General features: G+C 35.0%; 1 protein-coding gene across 1 annotated transcript; it reads left to right on the plus strand.

The window, feature by feature from the left end:
- Window positions 1–16,620: 16,620 nt before the first annotated feature.
- PABPC5 (poly(A) binding protein cytoplasmic 5) lies at window positions 16,621–23,125 on the plus strand. The gene is made up of 2 exons (XM_045471456.1): window positions 16,621–16,861; window positions 17,401–23,125. The coding sequence occupies exon 2, from the start codon at window positions 17,541–17,543 to the stop codon at window positions 18,687–18,689; it is 1,149 nt and encodes a 382-aa protein (XP_045327412.1). The 5' UTR covers window positions 16,621–16,861; window positions 17,401–17,540; the 3' UTR covers window positions 18,690–23,125.
- The last annotated feature ends 443 nt before the right edge of the window (window positions 23,126–23,568 follow it).

Consider the following 23,568-nt stretch of genomic DNA (forward strand, 5'->3'; position numbering starts at 1 on the left):
TTAGTATATCATTGTGTGTTAGTTATACTTGAAATAAAGAAACAAAAAGAATGTATCAGCAGCCTAAATTTTGTATTAAACCTTAAATATGTTATGAAAAAAAGTAAGAGGGAATAGAGTCACAAGCAGAGTATTTTATTTATTTGTTTATTTTTAACTTGTTTCATTTTTTTATTTTTTTTTAAATTTACATCCAAATTAGCATATAGTGCAACAATGATTTCAGGAGTAGATTCTTTAGTTCCCCTTACCCTTTTGGCCCATCCCCCCTCCCACAATCACTCCCATAACCCTCAGTTTGTTCTCCATATTTATGAGTCTCTTCTGTTTTGTCCCCCTCCCTGTTTTTATATTATTTTTGTTTCCCTTCCCTTATGTTCATCTGTTTTGTCTCTTCAAGTCCTCATATGAGTGAAGTCATATGACTTTTGTCTTTGACTAATTTCACTTAGGATAAGACCCTCCAGTTCCATCCATGTAGATGTACATGGCAAGATTTCATTCTTTTGGATTGCCGAGTAATACTCCATTGTATCTATATACCACATTTTCTTTATCCATTCATCCATCGATGGGCACTTGGGCTCTTTCCATACTTTGGCTATTGTTGATAGTGATGCTATAAACATGGGGGTGCATGTGCCCCTTTGAAACAGCACACCTGTATCCCTTGGATAAATGCCTAGTAGTGCAATTGCTGGGTCGTAGGGTAGTTCTATTTTTAGTTTTTTAAGGAACCTCCATACTGTTTTCCTGAGTGGCTACACCAGCTTGAATTCCCACCAAGGCAAAAGAGATCCTCTTTCTCCATATCCATACCAACATCTGTTGTTGCCTGAGTTGTTAATGTTAGGCATTCTAACAGGTGTAAGGTGGTATCTCATTGTGGTTTTGATTTGTATTTCCCTGATGATGAGTGATGTGGAGCATTTTTTCATGTGTCAGTTGGCCATCTGGATGTCTTCTTTGGAGAAATGTCTATTCATGTCTTTTGCCCATTTCTTCACTGGATTATTTGGTATTTTTGGGTGTTGAGTTTGATAAGTTCTTTATAGATTTTGGAAACTAACCCTTTATCTGATAGGTTATTTGCAAATATCTTCTCCATTCTGTCGGTTGCTGTTAGTTTTGCTGTTTCCTTCACTGTGCAGAAGCTTTTTATTTTGATGAGGTCCCAGTAGTTCATTTTTCCTTTTGTTTCCCTTGCCTCTGGAGATATTTTGAGTAAGAAGTTGCTGCAGCAAAGATCAAAGAGGTTTTTGCCTGCTTTGTCCTCAAGGATTTTGATGGCTTCCTGTCCTACATTTAGGTCTTTCAGCCATTTTGAGTTTATTTTGGGGGATGGTGTAAGAAAGTGGTCCAGGTTCATTCTTCTGCATGTCGCTGTCCAGTTTTCCAAGCACCTAGTGCTGAAGAGACTGTCTTTATTCCATTGGGTATTCATTCCTGCTTTGTCAAAGAATAGTTGGACATACGTTTGTGGGTCCATTTCTGGGTTCTCTAGTCTGTTCCATTGATCTGAGTGTCTGTTCTTGTGCCAGTACCATACAGCCTTGATGACTACAACTTTGTCGTATAGCATGAAGTCTGGGATTGTGATACCTCCTGCTTTGGTTTTCTTTTTTAATATTGCTTTGGCTCTTCAAGGTCTTTTCTGGTTCCATACACATTTTAGGATTATTTGTTCTAGCTCTGTGAAGAATGCTGGTGTTATTTTGATAGGGATTGTATTGAATATGTATATTGCCTTGGGTAGTATCGACATTTTAACAATATTTGTTCTTCCTATCCAGGAGCATGGAATCTTTTTCCTTTTTTTGTGTGTGTCTTCTTCAATTTCTTTCATAAGATTTCTATAGTTTTCAGTGTATAGGTTTTTCATCTCTTTGGTTAGATTTATTCCTAGGTATTTTATGGTTTTTGGTACAACTGTAAATGGGATTCCTTGATTTCTCTTTCTGTTGCTTCACTGTTAGTGTCTAGGAATGCTACCGATTTCTGTGCATTTATTTTATATCCTGCAACTTTTCTGAATTCATGAATCAGTTCTAGCAGTTATTTTTGGTGGCATCTTTTCGGTTTTCCATAGATTACCATGTCATCTGTGAAGAGTGAAACTTTGACTTCCTTATGGCCAATTTGGATGCATTTATTCCTTTGTGTTGTCTGATTGCACAGGCTAAGACTTGCAATAGTATGTTGAATAACAGTGGCGAGAGTGGACATCCCTGTCTTGTTCCTGACCTTAGGAGGAAAGCTCTCAGTTTTTCCCCAGTGAGGATGATATTAGCATTGGGTTGTTCATATATGGCTTTTATCATCTCGAGGTATGATCCTTCTATCCCTACTTTCTTGAGGGTTTTTATCAAGAAAGGATGCTGTATTTTGTCAAATGCTTTCTCTGCATCTATCGAGAGGATCATATGTTTCTTGTCTTTTCTTTTATTCGTGTGATGAGTCACATTAATTGTTTTGTGGCTATTGAATCAGCCCTGCATCCCAGGTATAAATCCCACTTGGTCGTGGTGAATAATTTTTTTAATGTATTGTTGGATCCGGTTGGCTAATATCTTGTTGAGGATTTTTCATCCATGTTCATCAGGGAAATTGGTCTATAGTCCTCCTTTTTAGTGGTGTCTCTGTCTGGTTTTGGAATCAAGGTAATGTTGGCTTCATAGAAAGAGTTTGGAAGTTTTCCTTCCATTTCTATTTTTTGGAAAAACTTCAAGAGAATAGGTCTTAACTCTTTCTTAAAATATTTGGTAGAATTCCCCTGGAAAGCCATATGGCCCTGGACTCTTGTTTTTTGGCTGACTTTTGATTACTAATTCGATTTCCTTACTGGTTATGGGTCTGTTCCAATTTTCTATTTCTTCCTATTTCAGTTTTGGTAGTGTATATGTTTCTTGGAATTTGTCCATTTCTTCCAGATTGTGCATTTTATTGGCATATAATTGCTCACAATATTCTCTTATTATTGTTTTTATTTCTGTTGCATTGGTTGTGATCTCTCCTCTTTCATTCTTGATTTTATTTATTTGGGTCTTTTCCTTTTTCTTTTTGATCAAACTGGCTAGTGGTTTATCAATTTTGTTAATTCTTTCAAAGAACCAGCTTCTGGTTTCATTGATCTGTTCTACTGGTTTTTTTTTTTTGTTTGTTTTGTTTTGTTTTGTTTTGTTTTGTTTTGTTTTGATAGCATTGATTTCTGCTCTAATATCTATTATTTCCTGTCTTCTGCTGGTTTTTGGTTTTATTTGCTGTTCTTTTTCCAGCTCCTTAAGGCATAAGGTTAGGTTGTGTATTTGAGATCTGTCTTCCTTCTTTAGGAAGGCCAGGATTGCTATATACTTTCCTCTTATGACAGCCTTTGCTGTGTCCCAGAGGTTTTGGGTTGTGGTGTTATCATTTTAATTTCAGATAGTTTTAAATTTCCTCTTTAACTGCTTGGTTAGCCCATTCATTCTTTAGTAGGATGTTCTTCAGTCTCCAAGTATTTGTTACCTTTCCAAATTGTTTCTTGTGTTTGATTTCGAGTTTCATAGTGTTGTGGTCTGAATATATGCATGGTATGATCTCTATCTTTTTGTACTTGCTGTGGGCTGATTTGTGTCCCAGTATGTGTTCTATTCTGGAGAATGTTCCATGTGCACTGAAGAAGAATGTATATTCTGCTGTTTTAGGATGAAATGTTCTTAATTTATCTGTTGACTCCATCTGGTCCAGTGTGTCATTCAAATCCGTTGTTTCCTTGTTTATTTTGTGATTAGATGATCTGTCCATTGTTTTTTGTGGGGTGTTGAAGTCTCCTACTATTATGGTATTACTATCGATGAGTTTATGTTTGTGGTTAATTGATTTATATATAATCGGTGTCTCCACATTTGGTGCATAAATGTTTACAATTGTTAGGTCTTCTTGGTGGATAGTCCCCTTGATTAGGAGATAATGCCTTTCTCCATCTCTTGACACAGCCTTTATTTTAAAGTCTAGATCGTCTGATATAAGTATGGCTACTCTGGCTTTCTTTTGTTGACCATTAGCATGATAGATGGTTGTCCATCCCCTTATTTTCCATCTGAAGGTGTCTTTAGGTCTAAAGTGGGTCTCTTGTAAACAACATATAGATGGATCTTGTTTTCTTATTAATTCTGTTACCCTATGTCTTTTGATTGGAGCATTGAGTCCATTGACATTTAGAGTGAGTACTGAAAGATATGAATTTATTGCCATCATGATGCTTGTAGAGTTGGAGTTTCTGGTGGTGTTCTCTGGTCCTTAGTAATCTTTGTTGCTTTTGATATATATATATATATATATATATATATATATATATATATGTGTGTGTGTGTGTGTGTCTGTGTGTGTGTTTGTGTATTCATCTCTTCTCCCCTCAGAGAGTCACCCTTAAAATTTCTTGCAGGGCTGGTTTAGTGGTCACAAACTTCTTCAAATTTTGTTTGTCTAGGAAACTTTTAATGACAACATTGCTAGATAAAGAATTTTGGCTGCATTTGTTTCTGATTTAGCACATTGAATGTATCCTGCCACTCCTTTCTGGCCTGCCAAGTTTCTGTGGATAGGTCTGCTGCAAACCTGATCTGTCTTCCCTTGTAGGTTAGGGACTTTTTTTTACCTTGCTGCTTTCATGATGCTCTCCTTGCTTGAGTATTTTGTGAATTTGACTATGATATGCCTTGTTGATGTTCGGTTTTTGTTGAATCTAATGGTGGTCCTCTCTGCTTCCTGGATTTTGATGTCTGTGTCTTTGCCCAGTTTATGCAAGTTTTCTGCAATGATTGGCTCACATTACCCTTCTACCTCTATTTCTCTCTCTTCCTCTTTTGAGAGCCCTATGATTCTGATGTTGTTCCTTTTTAGTGAGTCACTTATTTCTCTAATTTTTAAGTCATGCTCTTTTGCCTTAGTATCCCTCTTTTTTTCTGCTTCTTTATTCTCTATAAGTTTGTCCTCTACATCACTGATTCTCTGTTCTTCCTCATCCATCCTTGCGGCTGCTACATCCATCTGTGATTGCAGCTCAGTTATAGCATTTTTAATTTCATTCTGACTAATTTTTACTTGTTTTAGCTCTGCAGAAAGGGATTCTAATCTATTTTTGACTCCAGCTAGTATTCTTATTATCGTGATTCTAAATTCTGGTTCAGACATCTTGCTTGTATCTGTGTTGGTTAAACCCCTGGCTGTCCTTTCTTCGTGCTCTTTCTTTTTGGGTGATTTCCTTCATTTTAGCATTTTGAAGGGAGAAAAGGAGTTAATGAGGTAGAAAAATTAAAATTAAAAAATATTAAAATTAAAAAGTTAAACACACACACACACAATCTAATAAACGATGCTAGATCCTAAGTGTGTGTTTGGTCTGGGTGTTGAAAGTGGTTTGACAGATTAGAGAAAAAAAAATTGGGGGGAAGGAAATCTTTGAGAATATGAAAAAACGAATACACTGAAGTAGACTAAAATGAGATGATGGGATTAAAATAGAATTTGAAAAAAATTACACAAAAGTAAAGGATACAGTAGGAAAAAATTAAAGAAAAATAATTTAATAAAAATTAAAAATAAAAATGAATTTTTTTCTCTTTCTGTATTCAAGAAAAAGAAAAGAAATTACAAAATAGAAAAAATAGAAAAAAAGAAATTGAAAATTTGAAAAAAATGAATACACTGTAGTAGACTAAAATAAAATGATCAAAGTAAAATAGAATTCGAAAAAAATTACATAAAACTAAAAAATATGTTGAAAAAATTAAAGAAATATATTTTTACTAGAAAGTTTTTCACTTTCTGCATTCAAGAAAAAGAAAAGAAACAAAAAAGAAAACAAGGAAATCGTTTCAAAATTTGAAAAGTTGAATACACTGAAGTAGAGTAAAATAGAATGATGGAAGTAAGATAGAGTGTGAAAAAAATTACACAAATGTAAAATAATATCATAATCAAAATTAAAGAAAGTATTTTTAATAAAAGTTGAAAATAAAAATAATTTTTTCTCTTTTTTTATTCAAGAAAAAGAATAATGGAAAAGAGAAAAAAGAAAAAAGAAAAAAAAGAAGAAAATTGAATAGATGGATTTGCTAACAGAATGAAATAGGACTGAAATTTCTTTGTTTTCCCCTAGAAGTCAGACTATGTAGTGCTTTATAGTCCATAAACTAAGTAGGAAGTGAGACTTGTGTTCTTGAAGAGCCAGGTTGGCCCAGTTGGGTGGGGCTCAGTGTAACAGCTTCATTCTGCACTAGATGGCGCTGCTAGCTTACTGGGGTGGATTGTTGTAGTGCTCCTATGTGCATACACACATTCACAGGAGCAGTGTAAATGATGTCACCCAGCTCCCAGGTCTCTAGTATGGGAACTGTTCTTCCTGATCAGCAATCACGCACCTGTCCTCTGTCTTCAACTTTCGTCCACTCCCCACTTCTTTACTGTCCGTGACCAAGCCCCATGCAGAACCTCTCTACTGAGTTTTGTCTCAGATGCAACTGTTTTCTCCTGCCCCATCCTTCTGAAGGATTGCAGCTTTGACCTGTTCAGTGCTTCTGTGGGAGGGTCTCACCAAGCAATGGCCGAATGCTTGCTGCACCCAGGAAAGCCTGCTGGACCTTGCTCCTGCTGGTGCTCTGAGACTGAGGCCAGGTGCCAGCCCGCCCCCAGAAAAAGTTCAGGAGATAGTGTAGCAGCAGCTTTTCGAGGATTATTGAAAATCACAACACACATCTGGCACCAGGCTTCCCCCTTAAGGACCTTGTGCCAGCACCATCGAATATGGCCATTTTCTGGGGTCTGCTGGGACCAGGTGGCTTCAACAGTCTCTACCAAATGCTCTTCCAGCAGTGGAACCACTTTTTCCTTGTGTGGCCTGAGAACCTCCTGGACCTCTCTCTGTTCCTGGGGATTCGTCCTTCCCACCAGAGCACCACCAGGTATCGAGCTGTGGAGTTGCAGACTTTGTGCTCCCTTTGTTTACAGTCTTACTGGAATTTAAACCCTTTCCTTTCTCCTTTGTCCCTTTTTAGTTTAGTCCCTGCGGTGTTTCCAATTTCCCACTTTCTTTCCAGCTGCTTTTGGGGAGGGGTGTTTTTTCTGTATTCTCCCCCACCCCAGTCTGCGTACTCTCTCCACCTTTAAAGGCGGCTCCATGCAGACTGCCAGCTTCTCTCTCCCACGTTCACCTGTCCGCACCACATACCTGCTGAATTCTGTGGTTCAGGTTGTGCAGATTGTTGTGTTAATCTTCCAATAAGTCCTAGGTGTGTAGGACGATTTAGTGTTGGTCTGGCTGTATTTCATGGACATGTATTTCATGACAGTATATATAACCAAATAATAATACATATACCATTTATTTGTGCATTTTCTACTTCTGAAAATCTAGCTAATAGAAATAGGAGCAATAATATATTACTATGTGAATGTATTGTATGTGAACAAGGATGTTTATTAAAGCATTGTGTGTCATGATAACAAAATAATTTAAAACTTTAATGCCCAATAAAGAAATGGCTTAATATATGTTAAGTGTCATTTAAATAATACATTAATGGATAGAGTTTCAGTTAGGCAAGAAGAAAATAATTCTGGAGATATATAGTGATGCTGGTTGCACAAAAATGTGAATACAGTTGTACACTTAAAATCATTAAAATGGTAAATTCTATGTGTATTTAACCACAATTTCTTTTTTTTTAATTTTTTTAACGTTTATTTATTTTTGAGACAGAGAGAGACAGAGCATGAATGGGCAGGGTCAGAGAGAGGGAGACACAGAATCTGAAATAGGCTCCAGGCTCTGAGCTGTCAGCACAGAGCCCGACACAGGGCTCAAACTCACGGACCGCAAAATCATGACCTGAGCCGAAGTCGGCCGCTTAACCAACTGAGCCACCCAGGTGCCCCTTTAACCACAATTTCAAAAATAAAAATATAGCATAAACTTTACATTTTTTAAAAAAAAGTTATTGATTTCTCATTCTAAGTCAATTAAAATGACTATAGCTCAAGGTTTTTAATCAGAGTATGTGGTATAGGGTGTGGCTCAAGGTTTTTAAATAGAGTATGTGACTTGTGTGTGTGTGTGTGTATTTTCCCATATGAGACATATTTTTAAATATTTTTTTAACATTTATTAATTTTTGAGAGACAGAGCACAAACAGGGAAGGGGCAGATAGAGAGAGGGAGACACAGAACTCGAAACAGGCTCCCGGGTCTGATCTGTCCGCAAAGAGTTGGAAGTGGGTCTCGAACCCACAAACCATGAGATCATGACCCAAGCTGAAATCAGATGCTCAACCAACTGGGCCACCCAGGCTTCCCTGCTATATGAGACATATGTTCACTAAACAGGCCCTAGTAAGAAGAGATTTGAGACTATTTGCCAATTGGGTGATACTCCTATCCTATTTTAATGCATCATAACAGAAAATACATTGATTCTACATCATATATGCTATATAAAATTTTAGAAGGGTTACACTGTGACTACATAGCAATTGCATAAATTCCCCAGTAGTATTCTATACATTTATTTTAAACTTAGAGGATCTAACTGAAAGAGCACCCTAAGGAGACACCTAATAAAACCCAAACATATATAAAGTTGTTACATTAGGTTGTATTATGTTTATTAATATTCAGATTTCTTCACATTAGAATGCATGACATTTTTTGCAGCAGTGTTTTGTTTTACTAATTGAATTTTTATTATTTTTATTGAAGTATAATTAACATACAATGTTATATTAGTTTCAGGTGTATAGCATATTCATTCAATAATTCTATACATTACTCAGTGATCACCACAATAACTGTAGTCATCATCTGCCACCAAACACTATTATTAAAATAGTATTGACTATATTCCCTATGGTGTGCTTTTCACCTCCATGACATTTATTTTATAACTGCAAGTTTGTATTTCTTAATCCCCCTTATCTATTTCACCCATAAATCCCACTCACCTCCCTTTAAACAACTTTCTGTTTGTTCTCTATATTTTAGAGTGTTAGCTTGTTTTTTTAGATTGCATATATAAGTGAAATCATATGGTATTTGTCTCTCTCCATCTGATTTTACTTTTCATTATATCTTCTATGTCCATCCATATTATTTCAAATAGCAATATCTCATTCATTTTTATGACTAATAGTCCTTTGTGTTTACATACCACAACTTCTTTATCCATTCATCTATTGGTGGACACGTGGGTTGCTTCCATATCTTGACTATTGTAAATAATGCTGCAATAAGCATAGGGTGCATATATCATTTGGAATTTGTGTTTTTGTTTTCCTTGGTAAATACCTGATAGTGGAGTTATTGGGCCATATCCTATTTCCATTATTTTAAATATTTTAACGTTTTATTTATTTTTGAGAGAGAGAGAGAGGCAAAGTGTGAGCAGGGGAGGGGCTGAGAGAGACTGAGACACAGAATCCTAAGCAGGCTCCAGGCTCTGAGCTGTCAGCGCAGGGCCCGATGTGGGGCTCAAACTCACGAATCGTGAGATCATGACCTGAGCCAATGTCAGACACTGAACTGACTGAGCCACCCAAATGCCCCACTATTTCCATTTTTAATTTTTTGAGGAACCCCCACACTGTTTCCCACAATGGCTGTACCAATTTATATTCCCACCAACAGTGCACAAGTGTTCCTTTTCCTCCATATTTTTGCCAACACATGTTATTTCAATCCCAGACTTCAAGATATATGGCAGGGTTATAGTAATCTGAACAGTATGGTTCTGGTACGAAAATAGACATATAGATCAATATAATATAATAGAAATAAATCCACGCTTATATTGTCAAATAATCTTTGGCACATGCAAGAATATATAATGGGGGAAACATAGTCTCTTCAATAAATGGTTTTGGCAAAACTGGATAGCTACATGCAAAAGGATGAAATTGGACCATTTGCTTACAACTATCACACAAATAAACTCAAATGGATTAAAGACTTAAATGTGACACATAAACCTATAAAACTCCTAGAAGAAAATATATGCAGTAATTTCTCTGACATTGGTCTTAGCAACATTTTTCTAGATATGTCTCCTCAGGCAAGGGAAACAAAAGCAAAAATAAACACCAAAACAAAAAGCTTTTGCACAGCGAAGGAAGTCATCAATACATTAAAGGTAACCTACTGAATAGGAAAAGATATTTGAAAATGATATATGGGATAAGGAGTTAAGATCCAAAATATATTAAGAACTTACTCAACACCAAAAGATATGTGTAAATAATACCATTAAAAATGGGAAGAAGACCTGAATAGACATTTTTCCAAAGAAGACATCAGATGGCCAACAGGCACGTGAAAAGATGCTCAACTTCACTAATCATCAGGAAAATGCAAATCAAAATGACAATGAGATATTGCCTTACACTTTTCAAAATGGCTAGAATCAAAAAGACATGACTTTTGTATTCAATGGAGATTTAGTTCATGATACAAATATATATATATATATATATATATATATATATATATATATATATATTAAACTAACATATTTGTCTCAATTTCCAACAAATTCCCTAAGGTTATAAATGTATGAATTATAGCTATTGCCTTGCATAAATATCTAAAATACTGTTCTATAATTTAAAAATACTGAAATTTTGGATAAGTATTGAAGAATAAGATATTCTGAGTTTTTAACAACTTAGCATTAATTTTGTTCATTGTAAACTCTTTTGAAACTCTTCCAGTTTGGGCCACTTTCTCACTTTAGTAAGCACATTGTAATGAACACAACTTAATCATTCTTTGATAATCAATCTTATCAAAGTGTTTCAGGAGTATCATATGGAGCATAGGTACTCATGGTTGAGGATAAAATTTTTGGAAACAGAAAAAAAAAATAATTGCTACTGGTTCCAAAACCTACTATAGAAATGCCTGTTTATACGACATTTTGAATGTCAAATTTTCTTGCATTTTCCTCTCTCTAAAAAAAAAATATGAGCCAAGTACTAGGAAGTAAAGCTTTCACTTTATAATATTTTGTTCAGTCATCCCAGACCTCATCCAAAAAAGCAGCAAATTTAGCCTCAATGTGAGTCTTAGCAATTTGCACTGCTGATACTTTTAATTGGAAACACATGATCAAGTGCCTCTTTAAACAAAGATGAAAACTAAATTCCCAACTCTCTTCTTCCACTCATGGTGACACATTGCTATTAACTGTAAATAACAACATGTGGTGGGATCCACTTAGAATGTCAGTTATCTTTGATTCCTCATGCAAAACATTTCTCAAATTCAGAAAGATTCAGATGTGCCTCAACCAATTGCCATAGGAATCTGGACAGGGATTTTTAATGGATTTAATATATGAATCATATTTACATAGACTAAAACTTGCATTTAATATATAATAATAATTACAGAGAAGTGTTCTGCATCTGATTTTTATTCCATAGTCTGTTCTCAATTTAAGTTTTAAATTGATTATGGGGCACCTGGGTGGCTCAGTTGGTTAAGCATCTGACTTTGGCTCAGGTCATGATCTCACAGCTCCTGAGTTCAAGCTCCGTGTTGGGCTCTGTGCTGACAGCTCAGAGCCTGAAGCCTGCTTCGGATTCTGTGTCTCCCTCCCTCTCTCTGCCCTTCCCCTGCTTGCACTCTCTCTCTCTCTCTCTCTCTCTCAAAAATAAATAAATGTTAAAAAAATAAAAAAATATATTAAAATGATTAACAAATTATAGGCAAAAATGTTTTCTTTCTTTCCATAAACTTCTGCTTAGCAGAGGGAACTCTAATAAAATTCACTTATTTCAAAGCAGTCATCAAGTTTTGATTTTGATCCAATCAAAAGTTCACTATAGTTTAGAATGTTTATACTACAATGACACCAAGATAGCAAATAAGTGTAGAAATGAATTTATTTTGAGAATACTTTTTTTTAACAATCCTATTATATCTATAATCTTGGAGAAAATATGTAGAAATGAATTGAAATATGGAAAACATACAGATGGTTACATAAAAAATAAAATATTGATTTGATTCAGTGATGATATTGTGGGAATTATCCTCTTGGATTTGTGTTATTTTAATATATATTTTCAGTAAAGTAATATTAAAAAAATTAATGTTTATTTATTTTTGAGAGAGAAAGAGAGGGTGAGAGAGAGAGAGAGAGAGTGGCGGAGGGGCAGAGAGAGAGGCACACACAGAATCTGAATCAGGCTCCAGGCTCTGAGCTGTCAGCACAGAGCTGAACACAGGGTTCAAACTCATGAACTGTGAGATCATTACCTGAACCGAAGTCAGACACTTAACCAACTGAGCCACTCAGGTGTCCCAGTAAAGTAGTATTTTTAAATTAGAAAAATAAAAACAGTACAAAATTCTAGCCCATTGTTAACTAAACTTATAAGAAAAGGTATAAACGTTTTGTTCAAAATACAATAAACTAAGCAGGTGTTCTCAAGTGTTTCTACATATTGGTCACTGTGGTTATATTACAATACTATATTTTATTAGTCTATTTCTATATATTTTTGTTTGTATTTGCCTTTTCTCTCATAGTCTTCATATCCTGTTTAAGAATCCTAAAAAGTAGGCACAAGAGCTCAATAAAGAAAATAACTAAATATTTGAGTATATAATGAGGGTAAATTGTCTTTAGTGAACTACACAGTCTAAGAGAAAATGGAAGATTAAAAAAAAAATGAAGCAGCACATGAATTTGGCCTGTTATCACAGGAATTTCTTCTTGAGACAACACCCTTTGGGGTGATGTCCTTCTCTTGCATCCTTTCTTGTTGCTAGGATTTTTTCCAGCATAATAGTACTGATATAAGTTTTGTTTGGATTTTCTTTTTCCTTTTTTTTTATTTTTTTAACGTTTATTTTTGAGAGAGCACGAACAGGAGAGAGGCAGAGAGAGAGGGAGACACAGAATCCAAAGCAAGCTCCAGGCTCTGAGCTGTCAGCACAGAGTCCGAGGCAGGGCTCAAACCCATGAACCGTGTGATCATGACCTGAGCCAAAGTCAGACTCTAAACCAACTGAGACACCCAGGTGCCCCTAGATTTTCTTTTTGAGGGGACAGGTTGTGGAAGAGGTAGGATAAGGAGCTGTGTGTTATAGATGTTGGGATTTTCCAAAGAGAGAGCAACATTCCTCTCCAAAACAGTTTCTCACAAACTCTAAGGAGAGATAGAGTGAGAAACCTGAGTTGAGTTTAATCTTACAACGTTGTTTCCTGCCATAGTTTAAAATTGAACACTCATGTTGAAATTAGTAATTAAAGACATTACATGCTCACGGATTTAAACAACAAATGTTAAGATGTCTATACAACCCTTGGGGCACTTGGGTGGCTCAGTCTGTTGAGTATCTGACTTTGGCTCAAGTAATGGTTTCACAGTTTGTGAGTTCAAGCCCTGCGTCGGGCTTTCTGATGACAGCTTGGAGCCTGGAGCTTGCTTTGGATTCTGTGTCACCCTCTCCCTCTCTCTCTGCCCCTCCCCACCTAGTGCGCTCTCTCTCTCTCTCTCTCTCTCTCTCTCTCAAAAATAATTAAACTTTAAAAAATGTCTATACTACTCAAAGCAACCAACACATTGAATATAATTCCTATCAAAATATTAACAGCATTTTCACACAAGTAGAACAAGCAATCCCAAAATTTATATGAAACCACAAAAGGCCCTGAATAGCCAAAGTAATCTTGAAAAAGAAAAGCAAAGCTTGAGGCATCAAATTCCGAACTTCAAGTTGTATTACAAAGCTGTAGTGATCAAAACTGTATGGTATTGGCAAAAAAAGAAAAAAAAAGACACATAGATTAATAGAACAGATAGATAGCCCAGAAATGAATGCACAACTATATAGCAAATTAATTTTTGACAAAGCAAAAAAATATATCCAAAGGGGGAAAAATAACAGTATCTTTAACAAATGGTGTTGGGAAAACTGGACAGCAACATGTAAAAGAATGGAGCTGGACCACTTTCTTACACCATACACAAAAATAAATCCTAAATGGATTAAAGACCTAAACATGAGACCTGAAACCATAAAAATCCTAGAGGAGAATATAGGCAGTAACCTCTTTGTCATCAACTATAATAACTTCTTTTTAGATTTGTCTCCTTAGACAAGGGAAACAAAAGCAAAAATAAATAATTGGAACATCATCAAGATAAAAAAGCTTCTGCATAGTGAAGAAAACAATCAACAAAACTAAGGGACAACTAATGGAATGGAAGAAGATATTTGCAAATGACATATCTGATAAATGGTTAGCATCCAAAATACATAAAGAATTTATACAACTTAACACCCAAAAAATGAATAACCCAATTAAAAATGGGCAGAAGACATGAATAGAAATTTTTCCAAAAAAGAAATACAGATGGCAAACACACACTTAAGATGTTCAGCATCACTCATCATCAGGGAAATACAAATCAAAATTGCAATGAGTTATCACCTCACAACTGCCAGAATGGCTAAAATAAACAACACAGGAAACAACAGGTGTTGGTGAAAATGTGGATAAAGGGGAATCCTCTTACACTGTTGATGGGAATGCAAGCTGGTACAGCCACTGTGGAAAACATTTTTGAGTTTCCTCAAAAAGTTAAAAATAAAACCACCCTATGGCCCAGCAATTATACTACTAGTTATTAATCCAAAAGATACAAAAATACTGATTCAAAGGGGCACATGGACACCAATGTTTATAGCAGCATTATCCACAATAGCAAAAATATGGAAAGAGTGCACATGCCCATTTACTGATGAATGGATAAATAAGAGGTGGTATATGCACAAGGGAATATTACTCAACCATCAAAAAAAGAATGACATCTTGTCATTTGCAATGATAAGGATGGAGCTAGAGTGTATTATGCTAAGCAAAGTAAGTCAGAGAAAGACAGATCCCATATTATTTCATTGAACTGTGGGATTTAAGAAACAAAACAGATGAACATGGGGGAAGGGAAGGAAAAATAAATTAAGATAAAAACAGGGAGGAAAACCATAAGAGACTCTTACCTATAGGAAACAAACTGAAGGTTGCTGAAGGGGAGGTGGGTGGGGGAATGTGCTAAATGGGTGATGGGAATTAAGGAGGGAACTTGTTGGCATTAGCACTTGGTGTTATATGTAAGTGATGAATCACTGAATTCTAAATACTACACTATATGTTAACTAACTTGAATTTAAATAAAATCTTGGAGGAAAAATAATGAGCGGCACCATTTCCTGGTTAAAAAAAAAGTTAAAAATAGTAGTATCCTATGATTCAGCAACTGCACTACTAGCTATTTGCCTAAAGAATATAAATATACTAATTCAAAGGGATATGTGCACCCAATGTTTATAGAAGCATTATCTACAACAACCAAATTATGAAAATATCCTATGTCCATCAACTGATGAATGGATAAATAAGAGAGTGTATATGTATATATATATATATATATATATATATATATATATATATATAAACACAATGGGGTATTAGCAATAAAAAATAATGAAATCTTGCCATTTGCAAAGACATTGAGCTAGAGAGTATTATGTTAAGCAAAATAAATCAGTTCAAGAAAAACAAATACCATATAATTTCAGTCATATGTTGAATTTAAGAAACAAAACAAATGAGCAAAGGGGAAAAAAGAGAGAGGGAAGCAAACCAAGAAACAGACTCTTAACTATAGAAAACAAACTGACGGTTGCTAAAGGGAAGGTAGGTGAGGGGTGGGTTAAGTAGGTGATAGGGATTTAGTAGTGCACTTGTGATGAGCCCCAGGTGTTGTATGGAAGTGTTGAAACACTATATTGTATACCTGAAACTAATATTACACTGTATGTTAATTGGAATTTAAATAAAAACTTTAATAAAATAAAATAATTAGTAATTAATGCATAATATGCCTATATCTTTACATGTTTATTTCATCTGTGGACATTAATCATATATTTTGCATTGATTCTGTAGCTTTTATCTCTTTTATTAATATTTTGTAATTTTTGATTGTGGAGACAGCACATCTTCAAAGTTTTGTAGCACTAGGTATCATAAAATGCCATTTTACAACTCTCCAGTCATTAAGATATTAGTACTAGTGGAGCAGTGTCAAGAATTCTGCTTACTACTTGGGGATTATGTGATCATCATGTTGGGGTTTAATGGATAAAGGCTAAATGCAACATGGCCCTGTGTTTTATTTGACCATATGATCATTTAGCACTGTAATGTGAATCCAGTACAGCTGTCAATTCTGACTTTCCAATTAATTTAGAAAATATGCAACCCTATATCTAATTTCCTAAGCAGAAATGATATAGGGAATTTTTTTTTTATTATTAAAAAAAAGTATGAGAGCTCTTTCTGCCTAGGTGATCACCTCCTGCTTTAATTTTGGGATTAGCAGCCTAAAATTAATACTTAAAGATAATAAATAAAAACACAAAATTTTAAAAATAAAGAAAAATCTAAAAAACATTTAAATTAAATTAAATTAAATTAAATTAAATTAAATTAAATTAAATTAAATTAAATTAATTTTATCTTGGCACAGAGCAAGCGGGAAGTTACTTAGCAAGGTTCCGGGTTTCCTCACGCCCCGCCCGCCCTACCACAGCTAAATGGTTTTCGTCCTTGGGGTGCTCTGTCCTGCGGAAAGCAATCCGTGTCCATCTGTCCCAGCTCTGCCCGCCCGCCTCGCATCTACCCTTCTCTTCTGACTCCGCCCCACATCTGTCCGGAACCGCCTCCCGCTGAAGCTGACCCAGTGCGCGTCCGCCAGTCAGTCCCTCCGGACCTGCCGCGAGTCTCAGACTGCCGAAATTACCGCGCGTCACTCGGTCCGTACCCGGTGGGCATCTGGGGTATCTGGGCGGTCTTCCGTCCCCAGCGTGTGTGTCTGTCTGTCTGTCTCTCTGTCTGATCCGCCTTCTGCAGCCTGCCTTCCGGCCCCAGCGCACCAAGTGTTTAGTCTGCCCTTTCACTGACGCTGAGTGTGTTTAGCGGCCTTAGCTGCTAGCCCGCCTGAGACCGGCCAGGCAGCCGGCGGAGGAATACACGTTTGGCCCCTGTCCAGGTTAAGAGAATTTTAAGCCAGTAGGAGCTCGAGGCCTATATTTATGCTGAAAACGGGTCTCGAGGCCTCTGTAAGCCAATGCGAGATGTGGGGGGCCCAGCCAGCTGCTTGATGATTTCTTACAATTAAATGAGGAACAGAGAATTTCTTTCTTACTACTGGCTTTTAAAACAGATTTTAAATCTTAATGGGTGGAAATTATAAGTTCTTTAGGTAGAACAGATTCGTTATTGGGATGCATTGTTGTCTGATGTGTTTGTTCTGAGTCCGCTGACCAGCTGTTTCTGAACTTCATTTTCTCAGCCTCAACAGTGATTCTGAAACTGCTTTTAGCTTCCTTCGCCTTGGCTTTCTTCTTTTTGTGAACAGCTGCTTGGCCCATAGCTTAGAGAAATCAGCCTTTTTTTCTCTCCCGCGAAAGCCTCCTTCCTGTGCTTAGAAAGATGGGGAGTGGAGAGCCTAATCCTGCTGGCAAGAAAAAGAAGTACCTCAAGGCTGCCCTGTACGTGGGTGACTTGGACCCAGATGTTACTGAGGACATGTTATATAAAAAGTTCAGGCCTGCTGGCCCTCTGCGCTTCACCCGAATCTGCCGTGACCCTGTGACCCGCAGCCCCCTGGGCTATGGCTATGTTAACTTCCGCTTTCCTGCAGATGCTGAGTGGGCCCTGAATACCATGAATTTTGATTTGATTAATGGCAAACCTTTCCGCCTCATGTGGTCTCAGCCAGATGACCGCTTAAGAAAGTCTGGAGTTGGAAATATATTCATCAAAAACCTGGACAAATCCATAGATAATAGGGCCCTTTTTTATTTATTTTCTGCTTTTGGGAACATTCTCTCCTGCAAAGTCGTATGTGATGACAATGGCTCTAAGGGTTATGCCTATGTGCACTTTGACAGCCTGGCCGCTGCCAATAGAGCCATCTGGCATATGAATGGGGTGCGGCTCAACAACCGCCAGGTGTATGTTGGTAGATTCAAATTCCCAGAAGAGAGGGCAGCTGAAGTCAGAACCAAGGATAGAGCAACTTTCACTAATGTTTTTGTTAAAAATTTCGGAGATGACATGGATGATGAAAAACTGAAGGAAATCTTTAGTGGATATGGGCCAACTGAGAGTGTTAAGGTAATAAGAGATGCTAGTGGGAAATCTAAGGGCTTTGGATTTGTGAGGTATGAGACGCACGAGGCTGCCCAAAAGGCTGTGTTAGACCTGCATGGAAAGTCCATCAATGGGAAAGTTCTGTACGTAGGGCGAGCACAGAAGAAAATTGAACGATTGGCTGAGTTAAGACGAAGATTTGAACGGCTGAGATTAAAAGAAAAAAGTCGGCCTCCGGGGGTGCCTATCTATATTAAGAACCTGGATGAGACCATCGATGATGAAAAACTGAAGGAAGAATTTTCTTCCTTTGGATCAATTAGCCGGGCCAAAGTGATGGTGGAAGTAGGGCAAGGCAAAGGGTTTGGTGTTGTCTGCTTCTCCTCTTTTGAAGATGCTACCAAAGCAGTGGATGAGATGAATGGTCGCACGGTGGGCTCCAAGCCCCTGCATGTCACCCTGGGCCAGGCCAGGCGCAGGTGGTGAGAATAAGAATGCTCAATTTGGTGCAGCCTTTAGCTGGTGCCTACTTAGTTTGGGCTACTTTGTGATGAGGTTATTTTATGCCAGGCTTTCTTTCCTTTCCTTTCCTTTCCTTTCCTTTCCTTTCCTTTCCTTTCCTTTTCTTTCCTTTTCTTGTCTTGTCTTTTCTTTTCTTTTCTTTTCTTTTCTTTCTTTCTTTTTCTTTCTTTCTTTCTTTCTTTCTTTCTTTCTTTTTGAAGTAAATACTTTCTTTTGAAAAAATAAGTAAAACTAGAAAACCTTGTTCATTTTAGTGAAGAATATAATTTCTAATTGTAAAACTGTCATTTTGTACCATTTTTTGATAAAATATCCTTAGGGATATATAGAATAAACTTTGTCCCTCCACATATTGTTTTCATTATTATTATTATTTACCTAAACCAGTCAAGGTGAGGTACTTGAGTATATTTACTTCCTTATTGCAATTATACTGCTAAATGTAATTTCTTCTATGAAAATATTCTCAAAATGGCCATTATTTCTGAATCTATCACACAGAAAAGTTCTAACTTGCTTTTTGAGAAATCAGTAAAGCAGGGGAAAATGTATGTGATCCGATGAACATTTGTGCATAATTTTACTTTATTATTTAAAATGGATATTATTTTCAAAAGATCTGAGTTTTCTTTATTTCGTTATACATTTTTCCCCTTTTTAATGTATTGTGGGCATATCAGAGAGTTGACAGTGGCTTTGACTAAGTATTGGGAGTTGTATTCAACTTCATGCCCAGAAATAAACCTATTAGTGTTTTCTCAATTAGTATATTAGAAAATTAACACTTTAAGCATTATTAAAATGATGAATTTTATCTTAAAAATCTTTTCTGAGAGAGTTGATATATGAGTACAGTCTAAGCAGCATTCTTGCCACTCATTTTTTAAAACTCCTTAGTAGTACACATGGGTCATGTTAAGTTAACAAAAAAGGTAAATAACTGCACTGAATTGCCTTTACCTATAGAAAATTTTAAAATTTTTACTTCAGCATCTATAAAGTGTCAATAAAAAGGGTAAATAATCCATATAATGATGTTGAAAAATTTCTTTGAAGGACATCTTTTATTAAACTTGTCGTTATCTCTTGTAAATTTTTGAATACATCCATGTGATAATATTCACAGATGTATCAAAGCCTCCATCTGTTATATGAGAGCTATTAATCCAGTATGGTTCTCTTTATGTCTGGCTGCTTCGAAGTTGTGACAAGATGTCCTGTTCTATATTGCAGTTACATTATTTATCCTGTAATTTCTAGATTGCAGATTTTCAGTATTTTACTTGTAGTCTCCTCTTTTCTCCACCCATCTACCTTCCATCCATATTACACTTACTTTTATGTTTTCTTTAGATTGCCTTTCATTTAATATGTGAGTGTTCAAATCATTTTGGAAGTAGAGAAATAATTACTTAATTTATGTAAAATTTTAAAAAATCCTTTTTAAAAATAGGGTTTATTCACATCATATATCCAACCATAAAAAATGTGTTGTCTCTATTCTTAATTGGCTTTTATTATGTTAACTACAAATTTTAGGTTACATGCATAATACAACATAGATATATAATTTTGTTAACACTTGTTAACTATTTTCCCATAAAACAAAGAGAAAGAACTTTCTCTGTGTAATTGTTTATCTACAAATTACATGTATATTCATTATCAAATATTTTCAAATGGAAATCACTGTTTTTATTGATCATATACATAATACATGCTCATTGTTTAAAAAATGTACACAATGCAGACATTTATAAAGAATTAATTATAAGGAATTAAATTCCCACATTTCAGAGATAACCACTATTAATGATTTCATTGCATACATATACTTTTCTCCTATGTAAACACACTCTTTTACAATCAACAAAAAAATACTATATGTACTATTTTGTGTTTCTTTAAATTTTAAGCTAAAAAAATATCAATCTGTATCATCATTTTAGTGACTGCATAGTATTCAATTGCGTGCATGTACTATAGCTTATCTAAGTAACGCATTGAATAATACTTACATGTTTTCCAGTGTTTTCTACATTTGTAAACAACCTTGTGATGAACTCCCTTGCTTAAAACAGTATGAGTTATATGAACTTGAGGAAAAGTATCTATACCATGTAAAAGCTTAGGTCTGCTAAAAATTAGAATGCACATTATATTGATATATGTATCAACATTCTGGAAAACATTCAAGATATATTCTTTACTTAAATTGACAAAAGTAAAACTAAAAACTAATGGGATATAATTTTCATATTTTATGAGCCCACTGCTTTACATAATTGTGACCATTAAAATATATGAAAACAGTGCAACCTGAAATAAATTTAAAATATCTACATTGGTAATTACTTACTATATGCACTCTCTATTCCTTTTTACCAATTACCAGTTTTTATTTGAATTTATAAACTTGAAGTGTTAGTGTTAACCAGAACCTTTACAAATGCTTTGAATCAGTATAAATCATGCAAGATTTCTAGAAGGTAAAAATCTTCAAGTATAAAAGCATTTAATACATTTGAGGAAATTATTTAAGTATTTAAATAATTATTATTTTTAAAAAGTTAGCCATTACAAATAAAGGAATAATTAAAATATGCCCAAGTACAGATAAATTATACGTTAGGACACTGCAAAGCAGTAAAAAACAAAACAAAACAAAACAAAACAAACCTCTGTAAATTCAGTTGGTAAAAAGAAAGGAAAAATTATAAAGGAAAGATAATCTCTATTTGAACACAAACACCTGGGTAATTTTTCAATCTTGTACTTTTCATTTTTAACTACATTTAATAGACTTATAATTAAGGTTTTCAAGGGGGAGCAAAACAACTGAACAGCTTAAATTTGTGAAAAAAAAACATTAAAAGTAGGATATTGTTCATTTCCTAGCACAAGATAATTAGTAAATTAGTAAAACTATACTGTCAATTGTCATGGTAAACTTAAGAATGGACTATTTAATACAAGTTTTGTTTGTTTCCCCCAGCCTTTTTCAGCTTTTCAAAACAGTCACTGTACAAACTTCAAATGTGCCCAGGAGAAGAAAATTAAAAACATTGCTTTGTGATTGTAAACCATCATATTAAAAGTTATTCTGTTGAGACTATTCTGTACAAAAAACTTCTTCATATACTGTTGCCTTTCTGGTTGTATCTATGATTAAGGGGACAAACAAAATGTTACATGTTAAGTGATATTTTCAGTACAGGGGAAAATGTAAGAATACTATGTGTTTAAGGGAATATTTAGGAATGGTGTGAATGCCATCCTACCTATAAATAAATGGCTTGATTTAAGGAAATAGTTTAAAATGCATCCGTAAATTACTGAATATAGATGATATATGTGTTCCCAGCATCTACATTAATACCTGGAATATAGTTAGCATTCCATGGTTGCTTGTTGAATTATCCCTCAATTTGTTTGTTTTTCAATTGTCTCCTCAGTATTTCACAGGAGAAATGAGTTATTACAGAATAAGCCATTTTTTATCAAATTTCATCCCATAAAGAAATAATTGAGAGCTGATTAGTTACATAGATTGGCGCTTCTAATATGGTGTTACTGGTGACATAGACTAGTGCTTATCCTGTTGAGGTGTTATCGATACTTTTACACTTCTCATGATTTCTTTTTTTATTATTGTTCAACAATTTATTGATGAGTTTATCTTAGACAAAGCTTCTAATAATTGACATAAGTTAAATGAAAATATATTTGTAGAGAAACATTTTTTAAATAAATTAATGGGATGTTGCTTCAAGACCAAGACAATTTCCACAAGGCCTTGTTCCTACATTAAATCAAGTGATCACAAGAATCCCTGAAAAACTAGTGCTTGTGCATGTGAAATTAATTGTTTCTTACATACTTCATGGTGTTACTTCCCAAGAAATATAACCTAACAAATGCTTTCTTTGAGATTCAAGAGAGTTAATATAACCACTTGGCTTCAAGGGATCATGGTCAGTAGTTAGAAATAATCTAGCTACCATTGGAAATCTGAGAAAGGCCTAACTCAATGTACAAATATTGAGGATATAATTTATATGAAACTTAAAAAAAATAACTCCAAGTACTTTCACCGTCAAAAGTCAAATTCAGTTTTAAAACATCTCCCATTTGGCACACAAAAATGACCAGTGTTCTCATTAAATTTCTCAACAGAAGTTTGAAGCCTTTGCATTTTATTTAATTAAGAAAATATTTAGTTCTTTGGAGAGACTTGCAAGAAAAGAGATGAGTGATGATATTATATGTCATGACTGTCTCAGTTATCAGAGTAAATTAGTTTCTTTGTTTTAAAACTAGTAAGTGAAACACCAGGTGTTGGCATCTTTTCTATTAAAAAATAAGCCTTCTATAATGTAGAATAAATAATTTTACAAATTTTTGAGATTGATTTAAAATTTCTAAAAAGGTAAATTATACTTTTGGAAAATCAAAGACTTTTTAAATCAATATTTAGGAGCATTTGAAAAGTAATTTTAAGCAAATTTACACAGGATTGCAAATGACTCCTTTTTTTATTAAATTAAAATTGACATACTAATTATATTAGTTTCAGGTGCACAACATATTGATTCAACAATTCTATACATTACTATATGCTCACCATGGTAAGTGTAATCACCACCTGTCACTGAACAATGTTATTACAATATTATCGACTACATTCCCTGTGTTGTATTTTCATCCCTAGGACTTACTTCATAACTGGAAGTTTGTACCTTTTAATACCATTCATCTATTTTACCCACTTCCAGTTTGTTCTCTGTATTTAAGAGTCTGTGTATTTGTTTGTTCATTTGCTTTGTTTTTCAGATTTCACACG

This window comes from Leopardus geoffroyi, chromosome X (assembly GCF_018350155.1).
Source record: "Leopardus geoffroyi isolate Oge1 chromosome X, O.geoffroyi_Oge1_pat1.0, whole genome shotgun sequence".
Classification (NCBI taxonomy): Eukaryota; Metazoa; Chordata; class Mammalia; order Carnivora; family Felidae; genus Leopardus; species Leopardus geoffroyi.